This window comes from Pteronotus mesoamericanus, unplaced genomic scaffold (assembly GCF_021234165.1).
Source record: "Pteronotus mesoamericanus isolate MK-2021 breed Mesoamerican mustached bat unplaced genomic scaffold, CSHL_Meso_final contig_29, whole genome shotgun sequence".
NCBI classification, from domain to species: Eukaryota; Metazoa; Chordata; class Mammalia; order Chiroptera; family Mormoopidae; genus Pteronotus; species Pteronotus mesoamericanus.
The window spans coordinates 5,030,215-5,047,898 of record NW_026555123.1 but is presented as its reverse complement, the minus strand read 5'-3'; the positions used below and the strand labels follow the sequence as shown (position 1 = coordinate 5,047,898).

Here is a 17,684-nt window from a genome sequence, read left to right as displayed (position 1 = left end):
AGAGCAGTAACTACGGGAAGCCTGGAGTGCGGCAGCCCGGGCGTTCTGCCTCCAGGGCTGACGCCAACAGACCCAATCACCGGGCTGCTGGACCGCGGGGGGCTCCCCATCGCCTGTGAGCACAAGGCCTCTGGTCCCACGAACGCGCGTCCGGAGGGTGAGCGCCTCGGCCCAACGGCTCGCACACACCGGCAGCCCGCGGACGTGCCTCCCCGCACGAGCCAGGGGCGGCACCAGTCCCTGGCTGGAAGCCAGGGTGGGCTCTGGTGGCGGCGGAGCCCTTCCGCAGCTACCGACACAGGGTGCAAGATGGTTTTGTTTTCCACATTCAACCTAATTTAGGTATTTAGCTACAGACCACAGAGTCAGAACTAAGCCAGCACTGTGGTCGACATTCCCTGTTACAGTTCCTGCCCACGACAGGCTTAGACCTATTTGAGGAAATAAAAATAACACGCATCTCAACTATGTCCCCAAAGAGTGAAATGATTAAAAAATTAGAAATTGTCCAAACAATCAAATATGAATTGTAAGAAAAACAGAATATAGAGATAATGCAATGTATTATCTAAAATACCCACTTTTCAAAAACAAAAAAAGACATAATGAGGAGCAGGAAGGTGTGATCCATACAAACAGCGATCGATCATGAGAAGCTGATTCTGTCTCAGTGGGTCACGATCTTTAACTTAGCAGAACAAGGCCTCAGGGGTGTTGTTACAAAAAAGTGCTCAAAATGTAAGAAAACCCTATTCTAACAACTGAAGGAAACAATGATTCAACAAATAAGGCAGTATCAATAGAGAAACTGAAACATTGTATAACAACATAACCAAGTGGAAATTCTACAGGTGGAAAGCAGGATAACTGGGTGTCTACCCAAAAAAATAAGTGTTCCCACAGAGACTTGTACGGGAATGTTTATTTGAGTATTACTAATAGTAGCCAAAAAACACACAAATGTCTATCAATTGAATGAACAAAACGCCATGTATCCATCAAATGTAGTACTACTTACCAACCAAGAGAAATGAACTAGTGATACATACAACCAGCAATGAAGGAAGCTCAGAAACATGGCAGCGCCACAGAAGAGCAGACACAGGAGACTCCGCAGCCCGTGCCTCCCCTGGCCTGTGGCTCCCCTTCCGCAAGGCGCTGCAAGGTGCCTGGAGAAGGCAGAGCCAAGGTGGGAGCGGGCGGGGCTCGCGGGGCTGGACGCAGTGAGGGGCGGGTCTGGCGCAGACCCCGCGCGCAGAGGGAGAGAAGGCTACAGCTGCCCAAACCCACGGACACCCCCTGAGCCACACGCTTACAATGGGGGCACTGAACAGTATATGAACAGTACAGTAAACAGCTGTCTGAAAAAGGTTTACATGGAACTAAAAGCCAGAAGTGCCAGGAAAACGACTCAACTACTTAGACGACCTGACACCGTGGCAATTCCGGTGCCAGATTTATAAATAAAATGTTGTGTTTGCCACAGTCACCAGCTGAAGTTGGAGTTTACCTGAAGTCCTTGAGTTCCTAGGGGAACCTTTATCTGACATCCATGAACTGCTCCCTGAAGTTATAAAATTGGGGTATGTATACACCAATGTGCACCTCATCACATTTTTTAATTGAGGTGAAGTTCATTCACGAAACACTAACCATTGTAAAGCGCATGACTCTGCAACACCCAGCACCGGCACTATGTTGCGTGGCCACCTCCTCCATCTCCTCCATCCGACTTGAAAACATTGTTATCCCCCCAAAGGCCCTGCACCCGCTAAGCAGCCACTCCTTGCTCCCCGCCCTCAGCATCCCCTGGAATTCTTCGTGTGGATGTGCGCATTCAGGCTAACGAACAGGCTATTTCACACGGCAAGAGACCGGCTGGGTCTGGCTCCCTTTGCTCGGTGTCTCCGAGGTCCCTCCTCACGGCAGTGTGTGTCCACACTGCATGGCTTTCGTGGCTGAGTGGTGTTTCATTGCACAGATGTACCGCATTATATTATCCCTTCACCGACCTATGGACTTCTGGGCTGTTTCTCCCTTTCCACGCTTGTGAATAGCTGCTGTGAACATTCACATACAGTGTCTGTTTGAAAACTTGTTTTCCGTTCTCTGGGGGACGCACCTAGGGGAACTGCTGAGTCGCAGGGTAATAATACATCTACCTTCCTGAGTAACCACAAGGCTGTGTTCATAGCAGCCCTTACCAGTTTCCCAAAGCGTCTTTACCTCTGGTAAATCTCTTCGATTTCTCTTTACGGTTTCCTACCCAGGGTCTGACAGCAGGTCTCAGAACATGCGGCAACTTCTTCCGCTGAAAATGCCTCCCCTCTGGTAGGAAGAACGAAAGCAACGCCATATGGATGCGGGGACGGCAGTGGCCGTGCGTGCCGGCCTGAGATGGACAGCGTGCCACGCCTGCCGCGCACTTCTCCGGGAGGGAGGCGTCCGAACCGGAAGCGGCTCAACCTCTCCTCCGCATCTGTCCCAGCCTCAAACACAGGCGGTCTCGTGCCCCCGGTTCTGTACAGTGGAGCAGGACTGGCTTCTTACCATCCCACCCTTTTCCAGAAGGCGCTGGAGCCAAGCCAGTGTCCTCCTTAGGCACAGATATAGAAGAGGAGGTTCGACTACTTTAAGTTCAGATATTTTATCACAGTGACAATTTTTTACTGACATCATAGAAAAAGGAACTCCAAGTGGATCAAAGACCTAATACAGAAGCTAAACTTACAATACTCTTAGAAAGAACCGTCCAGACTGACTTCAGGTATTGGGACATACAGACCGCAAGTGAGGGACTGAAACAAAGGCCGAGATGAGCATTACATAGTGACAGAGGGGTCAGTCCAGCGAGAGCCCACACGTGTAAAATGTTTACGTACCCACACAGGAGCACTAGATACAGAGGCAGACATTAACAGACCTAAAATTTCACCAAGAAAAGAGAGCCACTCACTCGGCACAGACGGTTTTCCCTGCGGATGTGTGCGCAGACACCAACACAGACTGATTGTTATCCACGCACTGGATGGCTTCTCTCTGGAAAGCGTCAAGGATGAATGGGTATTCCTATAAAAATATACATACATTAACATCCACGTGAAAATTCTAGCTACATCCGAACACACTTAAAATCAGAGCTGTTACTACCAGCAGCATCCTGGGAGAGGAAAAAAATCTTTAGACAGCACAAACGTTAACTCTGCAGTATAATTTCTCAATTATACATCCTGCTTATATACATTATGATAATCATTAACTCAAAACCATTCTTTGCGATGTATTTTCCATACATTACTAAGCTTCACAACCACCCCTAAACTAGGTACCGTTTCCCCCACAGATGGGACCTCTGAGGCTCTGGAAAGTGAGGCCCCTCGCTCGGCTCCCTGGGCAGCGGCAGAACATCCAGGGCCCCAGGGACCCGCGGAGCCCCATGTGCCCCGCCCCTGCCTCCAGGGAAAATCACGGGAAGACACAGGACAGCCCTCCAAGGCCGACCAGGACCCCAAGTCCACCCCAGCGCAAGCATCAGAGCTCAGGTCTGACCAGAGGCTTGTTAAACTCCTAAAACTGTACTCAAAACTTATTGCGCACGTGCATTTTCTTCTAGAGAAAGACTAACAATTTTCATTAGATTCTTTAAAAAGGTGAGAACTGTTAATTTTTAAAACTCTCATCACACGACGTTTTTCGGCATGCTCGTTTACCGACCAGGTCTCGCTGCGTCTGATTTCAGGGGGCCCTCCTTGGTGTGTGTACACTGGGAAGCGTACAACTCCCACTTGGAAGAATTTAAGATTTTTTTTTTTTTTTTTTTAGGAAACAAGGTTCACAAAACCTTAAAAATTTTATTGCTCAAAGTACAGACCTTTGCAGCTTTTCCAACTCGAGGTTTAAGTGGTAAATAATCTTCATCTGCAGGAAGGGCAACCTATTATAAAAAGAAAAAAAATCAACTTACTATTTAAGAACTGATGCATTCAGCACTCCCTAGTCCATGTTTGTGTGAAAAATAAAACTAAACTAGTGTCTGCTAGTGTAGAGATCAGGGGACTGCCTTTAAGAACAAATCAAAACGCTGAAGCTACAACCCTTGAAAACCCTCCGCGAGCACTTCATCTAACAGCAATGCGCCCACATGCTTCTGAGTGCGTCTCCCTGAAGGAGCTGTGTTTGTCCAGGTCTGGCACCCTCCTCAGTGTCTGTGCATCTTCTGCATCTGATGTATCACTGCCTGACGTTAATGAATGGTCAAAAAGTGCTGAATGGACACAAAAAGAGATGTCCCTACATGAAAGAAAACGATGTGAAGTAAAATCATACTCCCTGATTCCTAGAACAAGAAATTGATTTTCCCCCAGCGAAGATGAAGATATGGAGAGCAGGTCACAATTTATCTAAATTCCCAAAACGTAAACCACTCAGTGTATAAATAATCCATTGGGGACAGCGGGGGCAAAGTAAGGCGCACAAAGAACACGAACAACGTCGCCTTTTCAGGTATATGAGACCTGAAGACGGTTGCTTCTCTTCTCTGGGAACAGTGTGGGTAACACTTAACACGAAACAAACAGGTAGAAGAGGACAGGCTTGCAGTGACAAAGAAGTGAAAAAACCGAAAACCAGCAGAGAGACCAGGAGTCAAACACTCGGAAACCAGTTCCTGGTGGGACGTGGGGAGAGGAGGCCGCATCCGGGAGAGTGAAGAGGGGCGCGGAGGAAGGGCGGGAGTCCGGCGGGACCGGCCCAGCAGGGGCGCAGCGGGCTCTGCGGAGCGGCCGCCCTCTGCTTCCCTGAAGGACGGGGGACTTTCGCAGAAAGTCAGGCACTTACAAAACAAGGTGCTCTGCCTTCACAGAGCGCCACTGTGTTCCTTGGACTTTGTTCTGCAGACTTGAATGAGATCCCTGCGCCTGCCGCGGGGAGACACCACCCCACGAGGGGACCGGCCCGCGGGCGTAACCCCGGCTGGAGCAGGGGCGCTCTGCCGCTGGCCCCCGCCAATCCCGGGCTGCCTGTGGCCCCGCCCCCCACGCCATGGCCCCGCGCGAGGTGGGTGCGCTGCCGGAACAGGCCTTTGCCTTGCCTCTGAGCAAGCGGGTGAGGTGTTTTCCCCGCGGGGCGGGGTGCGCCCCGGCCCCGGCCCGCCGCCCACGCAGCCCTGCCCCCCCGGAGGACCCACCACGCTGGGTGCAGACGGCCGCGTCCTCCGCTGCGCCCGCTGGGACTCGCGGGCGCGCTCCCCTAGCGCTCGGGCTGGGGCGCTGGGCTGCCCGCCCCGCCCTGCTCCGAGCCGCGGGGGTTTCGGGTCACACCGAGAGCAACAACCGGAAAGACCGAAGGCCTTTAGCAGAAAGAAACGGCGCTACAGGTGCGCTGTCCCCCGAGGTGTACCAACGCTAACCTCTCAGGGGTCACTGCGAGCCGCTGTGGCCGCTCCCTTGCGGCAGAGCCACGAAGCTGCAAATCAGGCCCCCAGAGGGAGGCGGGCGCTCGGCCTCCGGGAAGGGAAGCGGAGCCAAGGGTCCTGAGCGCGCCCTCTGTGCGGGGGCCTCACCCAATTTCTGACATAACCTTCACAACCACGCCATGACGCAAATCACGTTACTCCACGTCCATGAATTAAAAAACCACTGACAAGAGACTAAGAAAGTCATCAAAGACTGTATGGGGCTGGCCAAAAAGCCTGTTCAGCTTTTTCCATGAAATAAACACATTTTTTTCATTTTCGCCAATAACGTCATCGATTTGTTTATGTTTTGAGCGTGTCGGTCTCTCCCACTCTTGCCTTCCCGCGGGGAGAGGCCGGGGCTGCTGCTCCGCACCCTCCAATGAGATGGCCCCACAGCAGGCCATTATTTGGCCAGAATGTCACTGGCACCAAGAACTTTGCAAACGACTTTCGTCACATTCGTTCAGTCGCAGCACCTTCTCCCTATCCTGCACCAATGTTTTTTTGCATTTTAGTTGCACTTTTACCTGTCTTGGAATAAGAAAGCATATTATGCTGAAAATGTGTATTTTCTTCCTCTTCAATATTGAAATGGCAACACAAAAATTGACCAATTCTGATGTTTTTTAAAAATGCACGCTGATATGACAGCTGTCACAATACAATCTAACAAAATTGTTTCAAACGAAGTTAAAGACAATGAAGCACTGCAAGAGCCATCCTAGAGAAACAAACTAAACGAACCTTTTGGCCGCCCCCGCAGTCACAGCGCTGCAGCAGGCTGCGCGCTCACGCTTGGGCGCAAAGCCAAGGCCCCGGCGACAGGCCGCGCTGCACCGACGTGCCCTCGCTGTTTCCCAGGCCCGGAGGCCACTCTGCAGGCAGACCGGCGTGCGAGACGGCCCACGGCAAAGCCCCGTCTGCAGAGCCAACTGCGCCGCCTCCGCTTACCTCATGGGTGCAGCCCTCGACGGTCTCGACCGACTGCACTTTGACCCTGGGCATCAGGTCTGCCAGACTTCAAAACAAAGACATTGAAGTTACATTAGAATTGTCTTTTTTCTGTAATGAGATGAGTAAGCCTCCCACCTGTAGGCTTCAGAAAAACGATACTGCCCGATTACCAGTACTCCAAACTGGAGAGAGTCTGGCTATTCAGAATATGAAAAAATTTTCACAAATTTCAAATATATGCTAAGAATTCAAGATCAGTTAACATATTTTAGTACAAATACAGAACAATCTTCAAACGGGTCACTCAGAGGATGACGTTTTCACCCCAGGAACCACTCTGAATCGAACGTGCCTCTCCAGTGCATGGTCCCTACGTCCAGCAGGAAACCGGCTATGAAAAGCATGGCACGGCACGAAGCGCAGAAGGGACTGATCTAGTGGGCGTGGCTCTCAGTCCTGGAAGGGGTCCCTGGTCTCGTCGCAACCCTAACTCACGCAGACTCCACACAGACTCTGAATGAAACACGACTGTGGGTAAATTAAAGAAAAATAAACACGTCTCTGGGGTAGATTCACCTTCTCTTACTGACTGCACTTGCGACTTTTACTTTCAAGCAATCATCACGCTCTGGATAAAATCCAAGGGGAACGACGATAAGCAACAATGAGTTTTAAATCGCCGTATCCTCTTTAACCCATTGTACTAGCGTGAGCACACGGCGTACCGAACTATGCCAGTGACACACCTATCACCGGTGGCTACGTTGGCTCACTGCGTTAGAAGTGAACTGGTCTACCAGAAACCACAGGGAGCAAGTTCCTCACCGTAGCACCACGCCAGGGCATGGCCTGCAAGAAGGGCCGCGCCAAGCCGTGAAGGTCGCCCCAGGGAACAGAGGAGCTGCTTCAGGAACTGGCACCACGGCCCAAAAACCTCAGCCCCTGTGGCCGGCGCCCCCCGGGGCCTCCTCCCCGAGAGGCCTGCTTCCCAGAGCTCCTGCTCCTGCGGTTGCGGCGCGAACCCACCTGCATGCCCCCTCCTCCCGCCTCCCACGGGTCAGGCTCATTCTTTTCTATCCTACCCTTCTTGGGATGTTAATGAAGGCAACTACGTCGTTTCTTCTGTTTTAAAAACCTGGCTTCAATATCCTCTCTTAAAATTGGATTCTAAAGTATTAAAACATCTTTTCTATAGTCTTCCATTTCCCCAAACTTAGATAAATCTTCTCTGTTTAGATGCTTGTGTATCTATATAAAGAATATTTCACTTCTCTAACTCAGCCCATTCATTAAAAAGTGACACAGAAACGGTTTTCAAAACTTCACACAACTACCCAATTTACAAGTTGCTAACGTTGAGGACAGTGGAAATACTACCTTAGGTCTTCAGTTATTGACTCCTCTACCCTGGTCCTCTTTCCAAAAGTGGGTTCATCGGCGCTCTCGAAATCCGCCTCTCTCTTGGCTTTTCCAACATTACTGGGCTCAGACTGTAAGTTGCCATCGGGACGTTTCCTGAGAAGTAGACGGTTTAACATGAATCCTGCAGTATCAGCTCTCCCGTTACAAGGGACTCTGAAATGCTGTCCCACATGTAACATGCACCATTAACAGAAAAATTCATGTACATACTGGGATGGCCAAAAAGATCGTTTGGTTTTTTCCACACAAGGGCTCTCGCAGTACTTGGTTGTCTTTACTTCATTCAAAAAATTTTTCTAAAATTGTATTGTGACAGCTCTCATACCAACATGCATTAAAAAGAAAACTCATCAAAATTGGTGAATGTGCAACCACTTCAATATCGAAGACAGAAGATACCAACATTTTTGGTGTGTTACGCTTTCAAGAAAGGTAAGAACACAACTGAAATGCAAAAAGAAACTTGTGCAATATATGAAGGTGCTGTGACTGATCAAGTATGTCAAAAGTGGTTTGCGAAGTTTCTTGGTACTATTGACATTCTCGCCAAATAATTCCCTGCTGTGGGTTCTCTTATCAATGGAAGGTGTGGAGCAGCAGCCCTGGCCTCCACCCACTAGAAGCCCACAGCAAGAGACAGTCAACGTACACAAAGTATATCCAAATCAATAAATTTGATGGTGAAAATCAAAATGTGTCTTTTACAGAAAAAACTAAACAGGTTTTTTGGCCAATCCCCAATACAAATAACACCAGTAATATTGAGATTAAGATATTGAGTACAATTTGTGATTCTTTCTGTACTTAGGATCTATCACACTAAGAATGAAAATAGGCCATAAGTTATTTTTTAAAAATGTTTATGCTACTAACTTGATACCTGCTGTATTCATGTTTCCATTTATTTTCCATTTTTAAGGATTGCTAAAATATTCATTTTTTAAAAAAAGTTATGTTGCCCTGGACAGTGTGGCTCAAGCGGCTGGAGTGTCACCTCGCAAACTGAAAGGCCTGACCCTTGTCGGAGGGCGTGCGAGAGGCGACCGAGTGTTTCTCTCACACATCGATGTTTCTCTCCCTTTCTCTTTCCCCCTCCCTTCCCATCTCTTTAAACTCAGTAAGCATGTCCTCGGGTGAGGATTAGGAAAAAAGGTATGTAACACATTTTATGGTCCCAAAACCAGAAGTTTGTAACAGTATCGTCTCGCTTTCATCCTGGCCCCTCTGTCCTGTCTCTTCTCTCCTCTCAAGTTTCTGCTTTGTCCTTTCTTCTTTCTGCTGCAAACACACTCAAGTCACACGTATGTGTGTGCACGCCTGTGCCTATCTTCCCCAGTCCTCACTGTTTGTGTAAGTGATGTGGCAGTGAGTAGCCTTGGACATGTCCCTTTTTTTAGTTTAAATTTTATCTTTGGGGTAGATTCCTAAAAGTATGACTACTAGCTCAAAGAGTGTATAATTTTGCTGGGTGCCGCCAAATTCCCCTGCATAGATTTGTACCATTTTGTGTTTCCAACAGCATGGTAGACAGAATGAACGCCCCGCCCCATGATGTCCGGTCCCAGTCCCAGGACAATGGCTGGGATTAGGAAATTATCATTGCTTCAGTATTATTATCTAACCTACACACTTACTCAGATGCTGCCAATTGCTTTCATGGCCTTTATAAGGAAAGGATTCTGTATAGGATCCCACAATTTGGTTGTCATGTCTAGAAATAACATTTACAGAGGATCTCAATAAATCAAAATCTTATTCTTAACGAGTCAGTTTGTTAACTATGACGCTTTATTTCTAGCTTTTCTATATAGCTCACGAGTGTCAAGTAGGCAAGTTCCATGTAACATACACACCAAGCTACAAGAGAAATAACTTAAGACCTAAAAGTATTACATACAGTATTATACTGTCACGCATCAGTTTTTCCTTGCTCTACTATAAACAATTCTGTTCACTTTCCGTTACCTGCATGGATAATGAACTCAACGATGGCCAACTTTTGAAAATTTACCCTATTAAGCGCTTTACACATGCTCTGACTTAATTATCACAATAACGCCGGTGGTAGGTACCATCATCTCCTCCTTTTGAGCTTGGAAATAGTAAATTCTTCTCCCTGCTCCCGCGGCTACTTTCCCTCTCCCAAGGCTACTCAAGTCGGTTTTCTAAGCTCCTTAACTTTTTGCTCAACGGGTCCGTCGTTCCCTGTATCAGAGACGACCGGCCACGCGATGTTCTGGGGCTTCACGGCCCGGGACCCGCCTTCGCCTGCCCGCACGCCCAGGCGCAGACACGCGCAGGCGGCCACGCGGGCCCCAGTGCAGAGCGCGGGGCCCACCGCGCCTGCGCCCACCGGGGTCGCAAGACCCGGCGCCCTGGCCCCAGCCACCCCCCGCTTCCCGACAGCGACTCCGTGGACACCCTGTTTTCTCGGGCTCTTTAAAAGGCTTGTATTTCCTCCCATCAGCACTGAGAAACTCAGAGAGAGAGAGAATGGTTATCTCCCTTACGCGGCCTTTTCCGCTGACCCTGGAGGCCCCTTCCATTTCCCCTTGTCCTTGTCCTTCCTGGTGCCCGGCGCAGCGGTAGAGTCCTCCTCGAACACGCTGAACAGCTCATCCCCGAAGGCGTCCGCCATCTCCCGGAGTCGCGAGCCTGTCTCCCTCCGGCACACGACGCCGCTCGCCCGCACCGACCGTGACGCAAGAGGCACCAACGGTGGCCCGAGAGAGACAAAAGTGATCGAGTCGCACGCCTCCAAGAAGCTTCCCGGACTACTTTTCTCTTCCGACCCGGCCTTTCTGCCCGAGCTTTGCGACCTTTCTTTCCTTCCCGAGCTTTGCGGCCTCCCCTTCCTTTGAGACCCCGACTGGGTGGGCCGCTCGGGGTCCCGCGGAAGCGCGGCGAGCCCGGCCAGCCGGCGGCGGCGAGGGGGCGGGGCCGTCGTGCGCCGGGCCAATCGGGAGGCGGTGATCGTCCCGGCCCGAGAGGCCCGGATGGAGGACGCTGACTGGCGGCGCGAGACCCGGGGAATGTGAAGCGCGCTCGGAGGCTGTGCCGGGGCCGGGTCTGGACCGGGCGCCGTCTTCCGCCGGGACTGCAAAATGGGCGGCAAGAACAAGAAGCACAAGGCGCCAGGCGCCGCGGCAGTGCGCGCCGCCGTGTCCGCCTCCAGAGCCAAGGCCGCCGAGGCCGTAGCTGCCCCCGAGGCCCAGACCAAGAAGCCTGTAGCCAGGCCGCCCGCCGCCGCCGGTCCCCGGGAGCCGCGCGTCAAGACAGGTACGAGCGGCCGGCCGGCCCGGCTTCAGTCCCGAGGGAGGGGCGCCGGCGCAGACCCCGGCCGCACCTTTGCCCGCCCGGCCCGACTGCCTCGTTAGATCCGCCCGAGCTGTCGGGGCCTCCCGAGCCGCGACGCTCCCCTGTCTACCCCGACTCTTTCTCCTTCCGAAAACAAAACCGCAGTCGCCCCAGACTGGCCCCTGGAGCCGGGCCCATTCCCCCGTACCTGCCGCTGCCGTCGTGCCCAGCCACGCTGCGGCGGTGCCACGTGTCGTGGAAAGTCGGCGCTTAGTGCGAACGCGGTGCCGACCCGCCGCCTCCGGGCCGACACACCGGGCCGCTGCCCGCGGTCCCCACTGCAGCCGCGCGCTCGTGGTTTCCGTGCCGCCGCCGCGGGGAGAGCTGCCGGCCGGTTGACCATTCCCGAGCGCAACAGGTCCCCGTGGGGGCTGATTTGAGTCAGCTGCTCGCCGTTGGTTCCGCTCAGCTTGTCTGCGTGTGTGTGTTTCTGAAAAACGCCACGCGTCTGTCGAGCACCTGCTGCGCGTCGGGCCGGAGGTTACGGGCCACCCCGCGCTGCGGAGCCCGTCGCTCTGCCGGGGAGGCCCGCGCTGCTGCGTGGTCTGTAGGGGCCGAGCCGCCAAGGAAAGCCCAGGCACAGAGTGTAATACGGTGATCGAACGTGACTGCGGAGGAGACGGGCCGTGCACGGCCTCTCTGAAAGGGACGGCGTTAGGCTGAGGTCGGGAGGGTGCGGACGCGTTAATTCTAGAAAAAATGGCAGAAATAGTGTTCCCGGCAGAGAAGACCTTGGGGCAGGAGCAGCACAGGCCTTCGGGGTGCTCGTAGCTTGGAAGCATGGCCTGGGGAGGGGAGAGGAAGAGGTGCGCAGGTGCAGACCTCACCTGGGAGGCAGATGACAATTCCTCCTCCTGCGGTTTGTTGTAACGTTGCCACTGCAAAGTCATTATGTCTGTAATTACAAATGCCACTTTCCCCGTGGCTGCTCGGTGCACTTGTACTCTATGAATCGACCTCCTCTTTCTAACTCGTTTGCGGGTATCCCTCTGAATTCTCTGAACTCTCCAACAGGCATTTTGCTGTTGTGTCCCCTCCTGAAGGTGCCCATCTGGGACAGTGTCCGTTTTAGGAGGGTTTGTCCGCTGCTGTCCCATCTGTCTTCTCCTTTGCAGATGACAATCCTGGTCTCTCCGCCAGGCTCAGGGTGGCCGCTTCCACCTTCGCCTGGGACGTCTGGCCCTTTGTGGCAGGCAGCTCAGACTTAACAGACTAGCACCTCCTGTGACTTTCATGTTTCTCTTCTTCCCTATCCCTGTTGTCCAACGGCAGCAGCTGCTTTTGAGGCTGCCTTTCTTCCTCGTGTCCAGCCTGCTGCCAGCCCTGTGCGGTCTCCACTGGTTTACCTCTCACTCCGACCTTGCTCTTTTCATCTGAGCCCTTCACGCCCAGGCTAGTGCTCGGGAATTCCTGGAGGGCCAGCCCAGCCCCACCTTTCCCTCCCGCGGCCTGCCGGGCACAGAGCTCCGGAGGGAGCAAGGAGGAACCTGCCCTTCCGGCTGCCTCGCGCAGCCTCCGCACTGGCTTTGGGATGAAGGCCCCGCCGGCAGCAGCACCCAGGGCCCTGTCCCGGCCGGTGTCCTGGCCTCCGTGGTCAGCCGCAGCGAACCTGGTATATGGTCACTGCTCCACATGCGGCTGTTGGCTCTGCCTGCTCGGGGGCATTCTTGCTGTTTCCTCTCTGTGGGATGTCCCCTGTCCCTAACCCTGCCCACCAAGACCCTGGGACAGCCACCCCGCATGCCAGCTGCTTTAATTCTCCCCGTGCCCACAATTCATGTGTCACGTGATCTGAGTCATTCTTTCTCTTGTTTAGATCTTGCCTCTGGTACGTGGGGAAATGCACATTTTGTCTACTGCATACAATTTTAGGCAGTCAGAGCTGTTTCACAGAGTGTGTCACACCTGTGGTGTCTGCTGTAGCGCGGGGTGCAGCCCTTCAACAGCTCCACTGAGTGAGTGACAGGGGAGATTTCGAGGGATTGTTAAGTCCAAGAAATTTGGAGAGAGATGAGAGGCGGTCTACCGAACTTGTAGGGAACGTTTTATAACTATAAATTAATAGTGCGTAGTGTAAATAATGTTACTACACAGATTGCCACATGATTCTCTGTTGTTGCTTTGTGTTTCTTTGGGGGGATATTTTTTTAATACCATAACAAGACTACTTTTGAGAAACAATGTTACCTCTGACCTTTTTGGGGTTCCTAATGTAAATGTGATTGTTGGACTCCACTTCTGTTTCCGCCTCTTCAGACAGTTTGAAGGGCTCTATGTAGCCCACTCTCAGATGGTCCCTCATCACAGATTGGCTCCTGGCACGATTCCAGGTGTTCTGCCACTCTGGTTTTCGTTTTTGTTTTTTTCATTTCCCTTGTTCATCACATGATTTCTGAAGAGTTGCTGTGTGGCAGCAAGAGTTAAAGCACAGGGGACACCAGAGGAACAAAACAGACTGCGATCCGTGCCTTCAAGGAGCTTATACACCGCGGAGTGTTGGGGGCAGCGCTTATAACACTAGGCTTATGTCTGTGGAAATCCTTAAACCTAATTGGGACCAAAAGTCTTCAGAGAGGAGTAAGACTGATAGCACGAGTAAACTTATAAAAACCATTACAGATACTTATAGGGCCACCAAACTAAGACCGACGAGTACCGTGATGGTCAGAAAACAGGGACTTGGTAAAGAAAAAACTGGGTGGCATGGTCTGTCGGCCTAGGACAGGGACGGCTTCCCGGAGGGAACCTTTAAACAGAGTGACCTGGGACTTAACAGAAGGTGAGGAAGTTCTCCCTTCCCTTTTGCCTGGGGAGAAGTGCCCCTCTTCCCACTCACCCCCCTTCCCTGCCAGGCGTCTGCCGTCCCTGAGAGTCTTCGTTCAGCTGCATTCCAGGCAGAATAGCACCAAATTTTTAAAATAAGAAGATGAAAATAGATTTACTCTAAAGACAGGCTGGCACTCTCACGTGGTGGGGAAAGGATTCAGCTTGACAGCGGTCATATGCTTGTGAAAACCTGGAGGGCGCCGGGGGGGCCTCTAGGTCCGGGAGGGTGGGGAGAAAGAGCTGGCATGAAATGAGTTAGCGACCTCCAGAGGGGAGTTGAAATCGTGTAATGGGCAGTAACCATGACACTGCCTTGCCTATTCTCTGTTATATACAGGTCCGAAGATTTATAGTTTTAACTCCGCAAATGATTCTGGTGGTCCTGCAAGTCTGGATAAATCTATTTTGAAAGTAAGTATCAAGGTTTTCAGTCATTTCAAGAATGTTTCCTTTTAAAAAAGATACACACTTAAGCATAAGGAAAAGATGGGGTATTTAAAGGTTTTGTAAAGAGCTCAGTGACCACTAATCTATAAAACGCTCAGTAAAGTCAGCCACCCCTGTGTGTGGCCGGCCAGCAGGAAGTCCGACAGGCTGGGACGCCCGGCTTGTAGGCCCAGCCCTCCTCCGGGCCCGGCCTGGTGCCCCTTCTCAGCCTCTTCCCCACGGAAACGGTCCCGCCAGCCCGCTGTCACCCCAGCCCACGGGGCTTTATGCCTGCGGGCCTTGGCCCAGTGCGCTCTGCCTGGGGCGCCTGCTTCCCTGTCTCCATCTGCCTCATCTGCGACCTCAATGACTTCTTTACAAGACACTGGGCTGCTCATCTGGGTGGTTTCATGAGCTCTCAGGGGGCTTTTAGAATAACTGCCCCGGTGGGTTACAGTGTGATTTCTGTGTGTGTTTCCTACACTGTACTGAGTTCTGAAGTCTAGCTCTCTGCTCACCCACGGGGGGCGTTCAGTAAAGGCCTAGTGAAGGGGAGCTCCTTTTTACATAGATGCTTGTGTGCCCTTAGGTTGAAAATAGGGAAGCAACAAAGGAGTAACTGGCCAATAGGAAAAGCTCCAGAAGCCGAAGGAACGTGTAACCTCGTCGCCATCCCACAGATCTGACTTCTGCTGGGTTTGAGGCTTGTCAGCGTGGCCTCCATTCCCTCGGGCTGTGACTGGGCTGGTTTACTGTGAGGGAGGCCTGGGCTCCGCCCCAAGGGCCCTGACTCCGTGTGTTTAAGAGCGGCTTAGGCATCAGCCCAGGGGCGCCCAAGGACAATGTCTTGAAAAACATGCCTTCAAGAGGCTTAAGAAGAGAATGTTTTTTTCTTGCCATATGTTGTTGCTTTTTTCATATCCCACTTTTCTTAAGTGTATGGTAACGATGTCCTCTAATGAGTGGTAATCCAAAATTTGATAATTGCTCTATATGATTTTAGCTGAAGTTCTGGCCTTGGTCGGCAGGGATATAGAAAACTGTTACACTTCAAATTATTTAATTTTACTAAATGTGATTTCATAATTTAGCATCTAATTGATCTTTTTTTGGCCTTAACAGGTGGTAATTAATAATAAACTAGAGCAAAGGATTATTGGAGTGATCAATGAGCATAAAAAGCAAAATAATGACAAGGGAATGATTTCTGGAAGACTTACTGCCAAAAAATTACAGGTATTTGGCACATTTTTTTAAGCTCCTTGTTTTTTGTAGGGCGTTTTTAAGACAACATCACATGTGAGATACGATTAGTTTTTCAGTCGGTCATTTCCACCTGCGAGAGGAGGGAGGGACTGTGTGAGGTTTCACATCTAAACAGTGACGTGAAAACTAGGTCACACTCCCAGAATTACGCTGTTCTGCTCTGTGGGCATGTCCCCTACCTTTTCTGTGACACTGCAGTCCCAGCAGATATGCTGCCCCGTCTTCCCAGTGAAGGGCGAGAAGCTGGAGAGGTTACCACCCAAGGCACAGCCTGAGGTCGTCAGCTGGTCAGCAGCCGGGGAAGCAGAGGCTGGGTTTGAACCCAGTTCTGCCCAACTCTAAAGACCATGCTTTCGAAAGTACTTTTATGTACGAACATGTTCGCTGGAGCACTGCTTGTAACAAAATATGAAAACGTCCTAAGCAGGCACCAGTTGGAAACTGTATGATTAGATTATGGTATGACTTTCCAGTGCAATGTTATGGGACTATTCAAAGTGGTAAAGAGTTTCTGATAACTTGGGAAGATGCTTATGTTATAATGTTAAGTGAAATTTGTTTTCACAAGATCATAGAAACAGGACTGAAAGGAAACATTATGTTGCAAAAAGTATCTTTAGACCATGAGAATATGAGCAATTTCTCCTGGCCCTTTTTGAATTTATCTGTAGTTCTCAAATTCTCAATACCATAAGCACATTTAATTCTGATAATTGAAAAAATAAAGATATTTTTGGAATTATAATTAGTGTCAAAGATTCTTGATTAAAACGAATGGGAGATTAAAATTAGTACAGAAGGGAGACAACATTGGCAACATGGCTCTTCCCCTGCCCTCAACAGGACTTGTACACGGCCCTGCAAGCCTTCTCCTTTAAGACCAAGGACATCGAAGACGCCATGACCAACTCGCTCCTGCAGGGAGGGGACCTTCACTCTGCCTTGGACTGGCTCTGCTTGAACCTTTCGGACGGTGGGCAGCACACTCATAAGATTCTTTCTGTTTCCGAGCCTTTTGAAATGGTTGCAGTACATGTGATATTTGCAGCAAGCTTTTGACTTGTACTTAAAATTTTTTTCACTGTGTTATAGTTATTTTCTGTTAGAATGTTCTTATTCCTTTTTGTTCTTTTTGGTATAATCTCCTTAGAGGTGTAGTCTCTGCAGGAAGAAATTTTTTTCGTTTGTTGCTTTCAGCTGTTGTCATTTTACAAAGCACTTAATACAACAAATTCTCAAAGTTTGCCTACCTGTAAGCCATGAGGCTGGGTCTCCTGCTTTTGGCTTAGAGATTAGGCCACCTGGCCTTGGATAAATAACATTTGATTAAGCAGAGGGTCAAGGTCGGGGCCTTTGGCAAGAGCCAGGAATGCATATTGCTCGCATGACTCATCAAGGGCGCTGCCATATGCTAGAACAAGCAACCGAGGAGTAGAAATGGCTAGATCTTTTTACGAAGATTTAGGAGTCGGCCACACCGAGGGTGAAGTGAATGGCCAAGTGGGCGGCTGGCGAGCTCCCGCCCAGGCCCCTGCAGCTGGTATGCGGGGGTGCAGGCTCATCGTAGGGCTCCCCTTCTTGGGAGGCGCAGGGTGCGGGAACGCCAGGGGCCCTCTGTGCGGGCAGGGTTCGTGTGGGCCCACAGTGCTGTCTGTGTGTCAGGGTCGCATGCGTGTTTATTTTCATTTCAACTTCTCTTAAGACTCGCTTCCTGAGGGCTTCAGTCAGGAGTTTGAAGAGCAACAGCCTAAAAGCAGGCCAAAGTTCCAGTCCCCTCCAGTGCGAGCCGCTGTGTCCCCTCCATTGCAGCCCAGAACCAAAACACAGGAAGAGGACCCTCAGAGTAAGGTAATTTAAGAATCACACGTTTAAAGGTGAATAAAATCAGAGTGAAGCACGTGTAGCGGCTCCTAACGGGACGCACCCTGGGAGGTCACAGCGCCCCGCTTGCTGCCCACAGCCCACGGGTGGCCAGGCC

At 51.0% G+C, this 17,684-nt stretch overlaps 2 protein-coding genes across 3 annotated transcripts in view; one reads left to right on the top strand and one right to left on the bottom strand.

The window, feature by feature from the left end:
* Positions 1 to 10,772, bottom strand: part of MTREX (Mtr4 exosome RNA helicase) — a 44,946-nt gene extending 34,174 nt beyond the window's left edge. For both annotated transcript variants that reach the window (XM_054575342.1, XM_054575343.1), the window contains exons 1-5: positions 10,342 to 10,772; positions 7,787 to 7,924; positions 6,407 to 6,473; positions 3,872 to 3,934; positions 2,957 to 3,069 (exon numbers count right to left, since the gene is read on the bottom strand). In XM_054575342.1, the coding sequence (XP_054431317.1) occupies positions 2,957 to 3,069; positions 3,872 to 3,934; positions 6,407 to 6,473; positions 7,787 to 7,924; positions 10,342 to 10,469 (509 nt within the window). In that variant the 5' untranslated portion in view covers positions 10,470 to 10,772. The remainder of the gene's footprint in view (positions 1 to 2,956; positions 3,070 to 3,871; positions 3,935 to 6,406; positions 6,474 to 7,786; positions 7,925 to 10,341) is intronic.
* Positions 10,773 to 10,822: 50 nt separating this feature from the next.
* The window catches only part of DHX29 (DExH-box helicase 29), a 35,450-nt gene continuing 28,588 nt past the window's right edge, over positions 10,823 to 17,684 (top strand). The window contains exons 1-5 of the mRNA XM_054575341.1: positions 10,823 to 11,110; positions 14,352 to 14,425; positions 15,563 to 15,676; positions 16,550 to 16,679; positions 17,409 to 17,554. Of these exons, the coding sequence (XP_054431316.1) occupies positions 10,936 to 11,110; positions 14,352 to 14,425; positions 15,563 to 15,676; positions 16,550 to 16,679; positions 17,409 to 17,554 (639 nt within the window). The 5' untranslated portion in view covers positions 10,823 to 10,935. The remainder of the gene's footprint in view (positions 11,111 to 14,351; positions 14,426 to 15,562; positions 15,677 to 16,549; positions 16,680 to 17,408; positions 17,555 to 17,684) is intronic.